The sequence below is a fragment of the Borostomias antarcticus genome (genome assembly GCF_949987555.1).
Source record: "Borostomias antarcticus genome assembly, chromosome: 21".
NCBI classification, from domain to species: Eukaryota; Metazoa; Chordata; class Actinopteri; order Stomiiformes; family Stomiidae; genus Borostomias; species Borostomias antarcticus.
The window spans coordinates 10,924,427-10,936,926 of record NC_140254.1 but is presented as its reverse complement, the minus strand read 5'-3'; the positions used below and the strand labels follow the sequence as shown (position 1 = coordinate 10,936,926).

The following is a 12,500-nucleotide window of genomic DNA, read 5'->3' as shown; positions in this document are numbered from 1 at the left end:
ATCCTGGACAGAGACTGTGTGTGTGTGTGTGTGTGTGTGTGTGTGTGTGTGTGTGTGTGTGTGTGAGTGAGTGTGTGCGCGTGCATTTGCATGTGTGTGTGGAAGCTGAAGCCTGTCCAGGGCAGGGCACAGTGTACTTCCTGGAGGGGCACAATGTTCTTCCTGGACCTGGAGCTCTGGACGAACTCCCTCCTCACGCCTGGAGGTAGGAGCGCCCGGGTGTTCGGCCTTGACCTCCTTCCCCACTCACGCGCGCACACACACACACACACACACACACACACACACTACCCGTACCACATGTGCATGCATACCCACACACACACACACAAGACTTTCTTGTGCCAAACCCCACAGACTGTATATGTACTATATCCTCATGAATATAAACACTGAATCTTTAAATACCGACCTTAAACTATAGTCCTCAAAGCGAGGCTACATTTTCCGAGCCCTTCTAGTTGTTTCAAAATCCTGATGGTTAGAAAACCCATGTGTTGAGCTGAACACAGAACTCAAGCAACGCACAAACCATCAGTATTTTGACACAATACTGTCGCTCAAAGGAGGCGCCATGAATACAGCATCTTGACTAAATGCATCTGATACTAATTCTAACAACAATGCTATATTATTGACACACACCATTGTTCTTCTGTGTGTGGACGGCGCCGGTACTGGAGGTGCCACTCTGAGAGTGGGTCATTGTTCAGCTCTGGGTGACAGACAGTCCAAACATCACCCCGGTCCATTTCCCGGCCTGGAGCGTAGCTGACGAGTGAATGCATGAATGTGTGTTCGTTCGTTCGTAAGTTCATAATGTTTTGCACCCAGCTCCTCCAATCCTCAGCACCAGCCAATGCATTTTTATTTGGAAATGAGACACATTCACAAGTCTAATATATACGCAGCAGCTGAAAGGCTAAAAGGAGATGAGTGTATGTGTGTGTGTGTGTGTGTGTGTGGTGTTGCCTCCAGGTCCTCGTGTGTCCTGGGTACTGTAGGTTGAGAGTTGTTGGTTAAACTCACTCCCCCAATATAAATACCATCCACCCGCGCTGGGTTTTCATCGGTGTAGCTGGTTAAAACGGAGTCTGTCCCGCGGGCGACTGGGGTTCGAATTAGAGAATGACATTTTTTCGGGATTCCCACAGGATGGGAGTCAATTTCACTTTGAATCACATGATTGGGCAGGAACGGGAGTAAAAGTCAACGGGAGCAGACGGGAGTGGGAACTATGACAACAAAATCAACGAGAGTGGACGGGACTGAAAACCATGATGCAGTTCCATTTTATTTTATTTCAAATCAAATCAAATAGATATTTGAACATTTCTCCCCAGCATCGAGTTAAACATTGCATTGATCACTTTTTGTAGTTTTCATTCAGTCACCCAACACTTCATCACAAGCGAAACGAACTACACCGGAAGTCTAGTACTGCATCCGGCAAGCAACGTGCACAGCAACGTGCATGTGTGTGACCTCAAGCCGGCTGAGCAGAGCGAGAGAAATGGAGGCGTGCAACCAAGAGAAGTTGAAGTCCGAATTGTCTTGCACTTTGTGCAAAGTTTTTGAGAGTCCAGTGCGACGGTGTCGACGCGGAATATGGTGCTTGTGAAACGTGCGCAATACACAAGTGAGTCAGGATTGGGTGGGAGTAAAAAGGGATGGGAGAGGGTCAGGATTGGGTGGGAGTAAAAAGGGATGGGAGAGGGATTGTGTAAAAGTTTGTCTCGGGATTGGGACGGGATCAGTCTTCTGAGGGAGTGGGATTTTTTTTTAAACTCTCACTTGGGATTGGGAAGGAATGGGATTATTTCTGTGGGAGTGGGAGGGAGCGGGAGTCAAAATCCATTCCTGTGTCAGCCTCTAGTTCGAATCCCGCCCTGAGCGTTTTCGAATCCCGCCCTGAGCTGTTCGAATCCCCCCCTTAGCGGTTCGAATCCCACCCTGAGCGGTTTGAATCCCGCCCTGAGCGCTTCGAATCCCACCCTGAGCGGTCGAATCCCGCCCTGAGTGGTTCGAATCCCGCCCTGAGCGGTTCGAATCCCGCCCTGAGCATGCGGAAAACGTACTTTAACGTTCTGTGCACGGCACATGCAAACCAGATGAGCCGTAAACCACACTCCCAACAATACACTTCTCTGCAATGGCCCGTGGCTTGCAACACGGAGTCAGTGAACCATTAGGACTACAACCCATGTCATCTGCATGAATTGACATCCTTCCTGCTTTTTCCACTTCGATAAAACTGAACCATCTGCAATCACACCCTGGGACATCAGTGTATAACCAAATTCATTCAGCAACTAAAGAATGGTCAGATAAACACTGAGCTGTCAAACGGGAGCCCTGTGCCGACTTTTAACATCCCTCCCCCCCATCAATCACTATGGAGGAGTCTCCCCTCTGTAACACGGCACGCCTGGTCTCCATTACGGCTCCTGTGAGGATACAGTTTCCTAAGTTGCTGCGCAGGGCAAGTCTAGACAAGGGGCAGGATAAATGGATTTGTGAAACTAAACCCTGCTTCTTGCGTTGCATTTCTTCCCTCCTACGTCGCATGTTGCTGTACCGCTCCGTGGCGGAGACAGACCGGCCACGCTGGCTCTGATTGGTTTATGGCTCTGAGGAAGAGGAAAACATGACGTTGTGTCCTTTCTTTCACCCGGGGCGCCAAGGCTGTCAGCCGTTGAAGGCTAGGGTGCTCTCTCTAGGGTACTCTCTCTAGGGTGCTCTCTCTAGGGTGCTCTCTCTAGGGTACTCTCTCTAGGGTACTCTCTCTAGGGTGCTCTCTCTAGGGTACTCTCTCTAGGGTACTCTCTCTAGGGTGCTCTCTCTAGGGTACTCTCTCTAGGGTGCTCTCTCTAGGGTACTCTCTCTAGGGTACTCTCTCTAGGGTACTCTCTCTAGGGTGCTCTCTCTAGGGTGCTCTCTCTAGGGTACTCTCTCTAGGGTGCTCTCTCTAGGGTACTCTCTCTAGGGTGCTCTCTCTAGGGTACTCTCTCTAGGGTGCTCTCTCTAGGGTGCTCTCTCTAGGGTGCTCTATCTAGGGTGCTCTCTCTAGGGTACTCTCTCTAGGGTACTCTCTCTAGGGTGCTCTCTCTAGGGTGCTCTCTCTAGGGTACTCTCTCTAGGGTGCTCTCTCTAGGGTGCTCTCTCTAGGGTGCTCTCTCTAGGGTGCTCTCTCTAGGGTGCTCTCTCTAGGGTGCTCTCTCTAGGGTACTCTCTCTAGGGTACTCTCTCTAGGGTGCTCTCTCTAGGGTGCTCTCTCTAGGGTATTCTCTCTAGGGTGCTCTCTCTAGGGTACTCTCTCTAGGGTGCTCTCTCTAGGGTGCTCTCTCTAGGGTGCTCTCTCTAGGGTGCTCTCTCTAGGGTACTCTCTAGGGTGCTCTCTCTAGGGTGCTCTCTCTAGGGTACTCTCTCTAGGGTGCTCTCTCTAGGGTGCTCTCTCTAGGGTGCTCTCTCTAGGGTACTCTCTCTAGGGTGCTCTCTCTAGGGTACTCTCTCTAGGGTACTTGGATCTGGTAACACTGAGACCCTGTCGCTATTCAGCTACACTACAAAGAAGAGTGACAGAAATATTGATCGTTTTTCTAACCTGCGAATATGATTTATACAGCTAATGTGTCCCCTTCACCCTCACCATAACCCTTGATGAGGGACAAACAGCTCCAATATTTTCCTGAGGGCTGTGACTATTCTTATGGCGGATGGAAGTACCAATTTCTTAGGGTTAGGGTTGGGCTAGGGTTGGGTTGGGTTAGGGTTGGGCTAGGGTTGGGTTAGGGGGTTAGGGTTGGGCTAGGGTTGGGTTAGGGTTGGGCTAGGGTTAGGGGGTTAGGGTTGGGCTAGGGTTGGGTTGGTTTAGGGTTAGGGGGTTAGGGTTGGGCTAGGGTTAGGGGGTTAGGGTTGGGCTAGGGTTAGGGGGTTTAAGGTTGGGCTAGGGTTAGAGGGTTAGGGTTGGGTTAGGGTCAGGGCGCCATAAGGACACGTCTATTCTTAAAGCCGGCGTGATTGTGAGGCCGTAGGCAGCAGCGTGAGAACAGTAATAACAGATCGGACCTTTCCTGAAAGGTTCAGAAGACCAGTCTACTTTATCACAGTAGCATGTCCCACTGTCCTACTGTCCCACTGTCCTACTGTCCAGGGCTGTAGGCTGTGCCAGTTGTTTGCGCCTCCCGTTTGATCCAATGCATTGTAGTTGTTGTTGTTGCTTGGCAACCCTTTTGTTAGGGGAACTATTTTGCTCGGCGGAATTGACGGAATGATGCTTCGTTTTGAATAAATGTTAATATTTTACATTGCTGTGTGTTTATTTTAGACTAATAGCTGTAGTAACCGTTGTATAAAAGCAATAAACCACTCAAGGCCGTGTGTTATATTGATTTTATAACAGCTAGGGGGGTTTTAGGGACTCCGCTTCGTGCCTAACAACGCCCCCTAGCTGTTATAAAATCACTATAACACAGGTTGCTTAATTGTAACCTGAGGAAAAGTTGCAACGTACTCAAAAGTTCCCAGCTCAGTTAAAAACACAGGCAGGCAATCATGACATATTTGCTTTGTGGAGGTGTTTGTCAGAGGGTTTTCATGTTGGAAATGCATTATGCTTGGTCAAAGAACAGTCACCCAGCAATGAGAGTAGGGCTGGGTATCGAATCGAATTTCAAGAATCGATTCGATTCTGATTCACAAGGTTCATAATCGATTATCACGATTCAATTAGATTTGATTCAATTCAATATCGTTTCGGTTAGTGTTACTAAAACCTGTTTTTTTGTTTGTTTTAGCTCTAACCTTAATTACATGACTGCCAAGTTATGCAACACATCAATACTAGGGCTGGGTATCGATACTGATTTCCAAAAATGAATGAATGAATGAATCATTGCATTAATTAATGAACTATTCATTCCTTCATGTATTCATTCATTCATCAAATAAAAGATCGATTTTGGGATTCATGAATCGATTCTGAATCATTTGATTCAGAATCGATGAATAGATTTTTTAAACCCAGCCGTAGATGAGAGTACGCTTCCTAACTAGCCAGATTCACCATGTAACTTTTGAAGTGCTTGAACTATGTAATAGTGGTTCTGACAGCAATACGAGGAAGTCTCCAAGTCTCCAGGTACAGGGGAGCTACTGTGTGAGGACCTTGCTCTGACAAACCTAGTTCTCTTCCTTGTTAAAGCGCAGGCCTACTTCAGGCTTTCAAAGCCCACCTGATCCCGTTAGCCAAACACTGGGTCATTTAAAAGTTCCCGAGTAACACTGCCTATCCATTCCCGCCACGGCGATTTGGAGCCCTTCCTGAACGTACTTCCTGGACGTCAACCCAGACCAGCGCTCTCTGGGACAGACCCTCCACTTCTCCCCAGGTCTTGGACCATCTCGAACGCACACACATACACGGAGACTGCTAGCGCGAAAGAAGCCTTTGAATAACTCATGAAGCTCGCTCGCAGTTGCGTGCAAAAAAAACAACAACAGTCAAAAGGGTCCATTGTGTTTATTTTCGTCACAATGAAGCCTGTGTGTGTTTGACCTTTTCTCTGTTGGTTTTGCTTGATTGAATAAGGTTAATTAAAAAAAAAGAAATTAATAAAGAAATCTTGAGCTCTGAGAATAGTAGCTATTCTATCCAAGTTGTTTAAAACAAGTGAATAGCTTTGCCTCTAGCAACTGGAGGGTTTTTAGCTGGAGGGGGGCTGCATCTGAGGAAGCACATGTTGGAGGTTTGGTCGGACAGTAAGAGTGTTGTGAGGTGTTCCAAGCTCTTTAGGGCAGTGGTAGTACTGTGAGGCCTACTGTATTGAAGAAGGTTTCATAAGGCAGTGAGAGCATGTGAGGCCTGCTGGAGAAGGTTGAGATTCGCCTAGCCTGGTTTAACCCTGGTACTGAACACCAATGAGTGCTGAGGTGTAGTTGACTTTTGATCGACTGGATCATTCAGGGGCGGTGCGTCATGCCCCAGCCATCCCAATACAGACTAAAGCTAAATCAAAGTATAAATTTAAAAAAATAAAAAAATAAAACCTTTTAAATACTCTGATCTGGGTCTGAAGTGGACATATTGAGGCCAGGCTGCAGACTGTGACTTTAGAAAAGGTAAAACACTCTGTGTGTGTCACTCTCCACCCTCTCAGCACTGTCTGTGTAGCTACTAGAGCACTCCAGGCATGGCGAGCCGATCCATCCATCGCCTCAGCTACTACAGCGGTCCAGGCATGGCGAGCCGATCCATCCATCGCCTCAGCTACTACATGGCGAGCGGAGACGGATCACCTCAACTAGACACTGTGAGCTAAGTGTGCAGTACAGCTCGCACTGCACACACCCATCACAACGGCATACGCATTGTGTAAACCTCGCACACACGTCAACACTCTGCACACATGCTTATACACACATCGCACGCCATTTTGTACTGTTCATTTGCATTGTCCTGTCTTTGCATTTTCCCTGCACCCTGTCTAATGTTGTCTCCATCAGTGTTATGCACCAACTGACCAGAACAAATAGTCTAGTATGTGTAAAAACTACCTGGCAAATAAAATCTGATTGCGATTCTAAGAGCTCAGCTGTCAGCGCCCCCTCATATCCTGGTCCCCCCCCCCTTCTCTCTCCTTCTTTCTCTCTCCCTCTCTCTTTCTCCCTCTCTCTACCCCTCTCTCCCTCACCCCCCCCTCTCTCTCTCTCTCTCTCTCTATCACTCTTCCTCTCTCTCTCTCCCTCTCCCTCACTCTCTCTCTCTCAAACACACACACACGTGCATCCTCAAGTCGAGACACCCTTTTGTTCCTGCCGCACAGGATCTCCTGCAGCAATGCGAGCAGGATGGATGGACTACACCTGGCGTGCGGAGTGGGAGGTAAACACCTCCAGACTCCGTGATTTCATCCCGGCCGCCGGTCCTTCCCCTCCCAGGATGGACTTACCCAGACCTGGGTGAGGCGTGGGTGGGTGAGGCTTAATCGTCTCCGGACCGGCGTCTGACGCTTCCGCTCATCAATGCACAGATAGGGCTTGTGCCTAGCCCTAGTGAGTGTGGCGCCGAGGAACACACTGCAGACCACGTCATCCAGGACTGTCCGACACCCAACGGAATGCATGGCCTGACGGTTTTGGATGATGAAACAGTGACGTGGCTCCTGGAGGTGTGCCCGGATATATAGCCCGGGTGACCCCCTCACCCAGGCTCGGGGTGGTAAAAAGATAGCCCCTCGGCCCCGAGCCTGGGGGGAGAGGACACATCAACCAACCTACCCAAACGAAGAAGAAGCCCTTACACATTCCTTGTAGATCCCACAGTACTATCGCTTTGACTCCTTCAAAGGCCCACCAAAGGAAACAGGGGGCCTGAAGTTATTGATATACCATGATATACTGGCCATCCGACATTTCTCAGCTAGGACAGACCAACTGCTCCGTCCTATCAGAAGAGACGCGAGTAAAACAGACCTATTGAGAATATTTTAATTCAGAGCAAAACAAAAATCAGAAAACCCTACAGTGTATAAACAGTGCTCCCGCTAATCCGAAGAGCCAATTCAAATCTCCAGATCATAAAGGACCTGTATAGCACAGCCTTCCTCAGCAGGGATCTAGCGCTGCTAGAGATTCACTGGCGCACTCTGATTGGTGGCTTTGTTGCAGGGAGGAAGTCAGGCAGCCAGGCTGTGTGGTACAGTAGCTCCTGCCTACCGTGGCTCTTACTCACAAGGAAAGTCACATTAGCATGCGCTTGTTACAGTCAGAAGTGGGTCAACTGGAGGATTATCATCTGTTCAGGATGCAACATTCAGGAATGCTGTAGATTTCACATCCCCATTATTGGGTGTACTCCAGACTGGTATTAATCTGCAGTACTAGTAATAGGCTCTAGACTTTTAATGAATATAAGGAAAAGTTTACATATATTATATGACTTCATAGTCTTTTACCACGAGGTCTGCATGAGAAAATGATCTCCCCGTCTGATGGTAGCTGTTTCTTTCTCCTGGAACAACAAGTGTCCTCCAGAACCCTTCGGCCCATAATTGAATTCTGCCATCGACCATTCAAAGTCCAATGCAAGTCCACATAAAGATTAAACAGACTTTTGTCATAACAGAACAGTTAAATGAATTACAAGTCGAACGGTTCTCTTGCGGTACATAATTCCTGGTTAAAACATCTGCTGGTTACACAAGAACGCCCACGCTAGACTCAGGCATGGCTCTCTGCTGTTCTAAAAAAGGGTGAGCATTGGAAACGGACAGAGACGGCGCAACGCGGCACAGATGGGAAGTGAACGCCGACACAGAGAGTTGTCATTAAAATGAGGTGAAATGGGGGACGCCCCGGTAGCTCAATGGACTGGGGCGCTTATCATGTAATGGTTCGAATCCGGCCCACGCCCTTTTCTGCATGTCTTCCCCCCTCTCTCTCTCCCACCTTTCCTGTCACCTACACTGTCCTATAATAAAGAAATTCCTTAAAAAAATATCTTTACAAAAAAACAAATGAGGTGAAATGTAAACGGCGTTCAAAATGCAAGTCCAACAGCGGTCAGCATTGCCATAAAACTCAAATCCACCTACGCGGCGTTCGGTAGGCTTTCCAAACAAGTCGCTCTCCGGGAAAAGCTGCCAGCAGCGCGATGCAGACGACGGTTGGAGTTCTGTCTAGATAAATGACCGCAGAGAAAAAGACCGCAGTCACCAAAACCCAAACCGTGGTCATGTCACCTCAACCCTGTCCAGCAGTATCATGCTGAAGCCCTTCTGGCCTCATCAGGGCGTGTGTGTGTGTGTGTGTGTGTATGTGTGTGTGTGTGTGTGTGTGTGCGCGTGTTTGTACCCACCCAGCCCCCAAAGGATCCTCTCTCTCCTGAAAGGGCTTGAAGTTCCCGCTGGGCACATTTAGTTCACCAGCTCAGTGGCCTTGTGGTTAGAGTGAGATTTGGAGGTTGGGGGTTTGATTCCTGGCATACCAAAGATTATAAAAATGGTACCCAATGCCTCCCTGCTTGGCACTCAGCATCAAGGGTTGGATTGGGGGTGAGTCCCTGTGCCATACTAGCGTCATGTCCAGTACTTGTACTCATCAAGCTGCCTCACGCGAAGGACAGAGAATCTTCTGCCCTGTGGACAACCAGGCTCCAGAAGCACTAGTTCTCAAGGCTACTTACTTACATATATTTAGAACTACACCCCTCCCTCCCTAAGCCCCAACACTAACCACTGATGAACCCCGACCAAACCAGGGATCCCCCAACACCCAGCCCGTGGCGTTCCCCCTACCGTCGTCGCAGAAAACGTCCTCCGCCTCTTCGCGCATCACTTCGTCGAAGTGGTTGTCGCTGACGTCGTCCGTAGCCATGGCGTCCTCCTCTCCGGCGGTGGCGTGGAGCTGTCGGGCGGCGCTTCTGAGCGAGCGGCCGGGCTGTGAGACTGAACAAGCGTGGGCCTCCTTCTCCGGGCGCCGTGGCGATAGCGCAGCCAATCCCCCGTCAGCCTGGCTCAACACCAACGCACGCACTGATAGCTGCTCTTCTGCTCACTGCACCAGTATGTGTGCGTGTGTGTGTGCGTGTGGGAGAGAGACTCCAAGCAACCGCGGGCAACTTTCATCAGCGGCGATGGTTTCGTTATTTCCTGTGTAAAAACCAAGAGGGTGTTTGAATTTGAGTGCACTTGTGTGAGCGTGGGGTTAGTGTGTGTGTAGGGGGGAGTTCTGGGTTAGTACGTGTGTGTGTGCGCGCGCGCGTGTGTGGTCAGGAGTGCTGCTCACGTCAGCGAGTCAGCCTAGTGCCTGATTAGTGGGAATAATTAGCTTCTTTATTTTGAGCCAGCCATGGGGAGATATGGTGTGTGTGTGTGTGTGTGTGTGTGTGTGTGTGTGTGCGTGCGTGCGCAAGGTGGTGAGAGGAGCGAGGTTGTCTGCTTGTCGTTCCCTCACAGCACGCCGGGAATCATGGGATTGCTTCTCTGTCCTCCCTCCTGCCGCTATCCAGGGACAGAGCCGATAACAGAGGAGGGGTTCACATCCCCCGTAACAGAGGAGGGGTTCACAGCCCTGATAACAGAGGAGGGGTTCACATCCCCGATAACAGAGGAGGGGTTCACGGCCCCGATAACAGAGGAGGGGTTCACTGCCCCGATAACAGAGGAGGGGTTCACATCCCCGATAACAGAGGAGGGGTTCACGGCCCCGATAACAGAGGAGGGGTTCACTGCCCCGATAACAGAGGAGGGGTTCACGGCCCCGATAACAGAGGAGGGGTTCACAGCCCTGATAACAGAGGAGGGGTTCACAGCCCTGATAACAGAGGAGGGGTTCACAGCCCTGATAACAGAGGAGGGGTTCACGGCCCCGATAACAGAGGAGGGGTTCACAGCCCTGATAACAGAGGAGGGGTTCACGGCCCCGATAACAGAGGAGAGCTGCTTGTGGTGCACCGCTTGTGTGCCCCAGTCTTTTATGTGACCCGCAGGTTTATAAAAGGTCTCTCCTACATGGCAAAAGACTCAAAACCCACTAAACTAAAGCCTAGACATGATCTTCAGTTGACATACTTCACCCTCCAGAAATATACTGTCTGTTTAGTTTGGTTTCATGAACTAGTTCTAACTCTAGAACGCCACAAGGGTTAAACCAATCAGCTCCTTAGCTCTTCACCCTCCAATAACAGCTACTGTAGCTGAGAGTACAAGCCTCTCTGAGGGGGTTGATGTTAGAGTTCACCTAGGGCTGCACGATTATGACAAAAGATAATAATTGCGATTATTTGCTTAAAAATGGTAATTGCGATTAATAATTGTGATTAATAATTGCGATTAATATTTCAAAGTAATAGATTTAGCTCCGCACAGTTTGCATATGACCTGCTGGGCTTGAGAGACATCTTTTTCGTAACCACTCAGCGGGAACGCATGTGATTGGTCAGACAGCATAAGCGCCTGTGATTCGTCCGTGTAGTCCTAGCACAAAGCAAAATTCTTAATCACATTGATTGCGGCCTTTTGCGATAACTTAATCGCGGAGGTTTCGATTTCGATTAATTCACGATTAATTGTGCAGCCCTAAGTTCACCCATGTGCACACACACCTTCCTCCACTTCCTGTGACACTGCCCACTGAGACAAGCCCAGCGCGGTGTCCAACCCTAAATAAAATCTAGGCTGCAGAACATTTGTACGCACCTTCCCTTTAAAAAATCAAACCGAAAGCCCAGTGGAACAGACCTAGCGACAAACTAATTATCGAGAAGGCCGGTCCAGACGAACGTAGACACAGAACGAGCTGACAGGAAATGAAAGTAAAGCGCGCTCCCAATGAAGAGCCAGGAATAGATGCACTAAATAAACCACTCATCTGTGGAGCCAGAGATTTGCCTTTCTGATCGGAGATGCTTTTATCAGACAAGATCAGTTTGATTTGATGTGTATGTGTGTGTGTGTCTATGTGTGTGTGTCTGTGTGTCTGTATGTGTGCTTGTGTGTCTGTGTGTGTGTGTCTGTGTGTGTATGTGTGCGTGTGTGTTTTGTTGTATCCCGTCACCAGGACACCGGCCTCCTGTCCTGAGCTGTGGAACCTGGGAGGTTCATCTGTGGCTGCAGTCATGAATAATGAAACATCTGAAGGAAAGAGGAGCCGTGACACACACACACACACACACGCACACACACACACACACGAACACACGCACGCACTCACACATGCACCAGCACACATACAGTACACTCACAGTCATACCGTAGGCCTATAGCCAAGGGGGACCAGTCCACTAGATCACATGAATGTTTACCAGAGGAGGACAGAAGTGCCCCCAAGTACCTGTACATTGTAGATTGTAGACTGTATTGTAGATTGTAGACTGTATTGTAGACTGTAGATTGTATTGTAGATTGTAGACTGTATTATAGCTTGTAGACTGTATTGTAGATTGTAGACTGTTTTGTAGATTGTAGACTGTTTTGTAGATTGTAGACTGTATTGTAGATTGTAGACTGTATTGTAGATTGTATTGTTTTTTGCACTGTCCTGTGTTGTTCAACCTGGACAAGACTGAGCTGTTCCTCCCGGGGATCTGGCCATCACCATTGAAGACACAGTGGTGACATCAACTCGGACTGCGAGGAATCTGGGTGTGACCCTGGACGACGAACTGTTGTTAGGCCCCTGCGGTCGATCGACACGGTCACGCCTCTCCTCTGTCCTGGCCCCGCAGTGGTGGAATGAACTGCCCACTGACGTCAGGACAGCAGAGTCGCTGCACATCTTTTGCCTCAGGCTCAAAACTCGCCTCTTCAAGAAGTGCAACAACCCTCTTAAGCACCTATTGTATTTTTAGTTTGCTACTCTTGCACTTTGCCTTCAGCACTAGATTATGCTCTTAGTCACTTGTTTTAGAAAGGAGATGCACTTGTGAGTTCTGGCAAGTATTAGTACATTGGCTTTTCCTACGTCAAATGCAATTATTGTTAGTCGCTTTGCATAAAAGC

General features: G+C 49.0%; 1 protein-coding gene across 1 annotated transcript in view; it reads right to left on the bottom strand.

The window, feature by feature from the left end:
* The window catches only part of ripor2 (RHO family interacting cell polarization regulator 2), a gene marked incomplete at both ends in the record, with an annotated part of 62,551 nt that extends 53,218 nt beyond the window's left edge, over positions 1-9,333 (bottom strand). Inside the window, one exon of the mRNA XM_084455756.1 lies at positions 9,297-9,333. Coding sequence (XP_084311882.1) covers positions 9,297-9,333 — 37 coding nt within the window. The remainder of the gene's footprint in view (positions 1-9,296) is intronic.
* Positions 9,334-12,500: the final 3,167 nt, after the last annotated feature.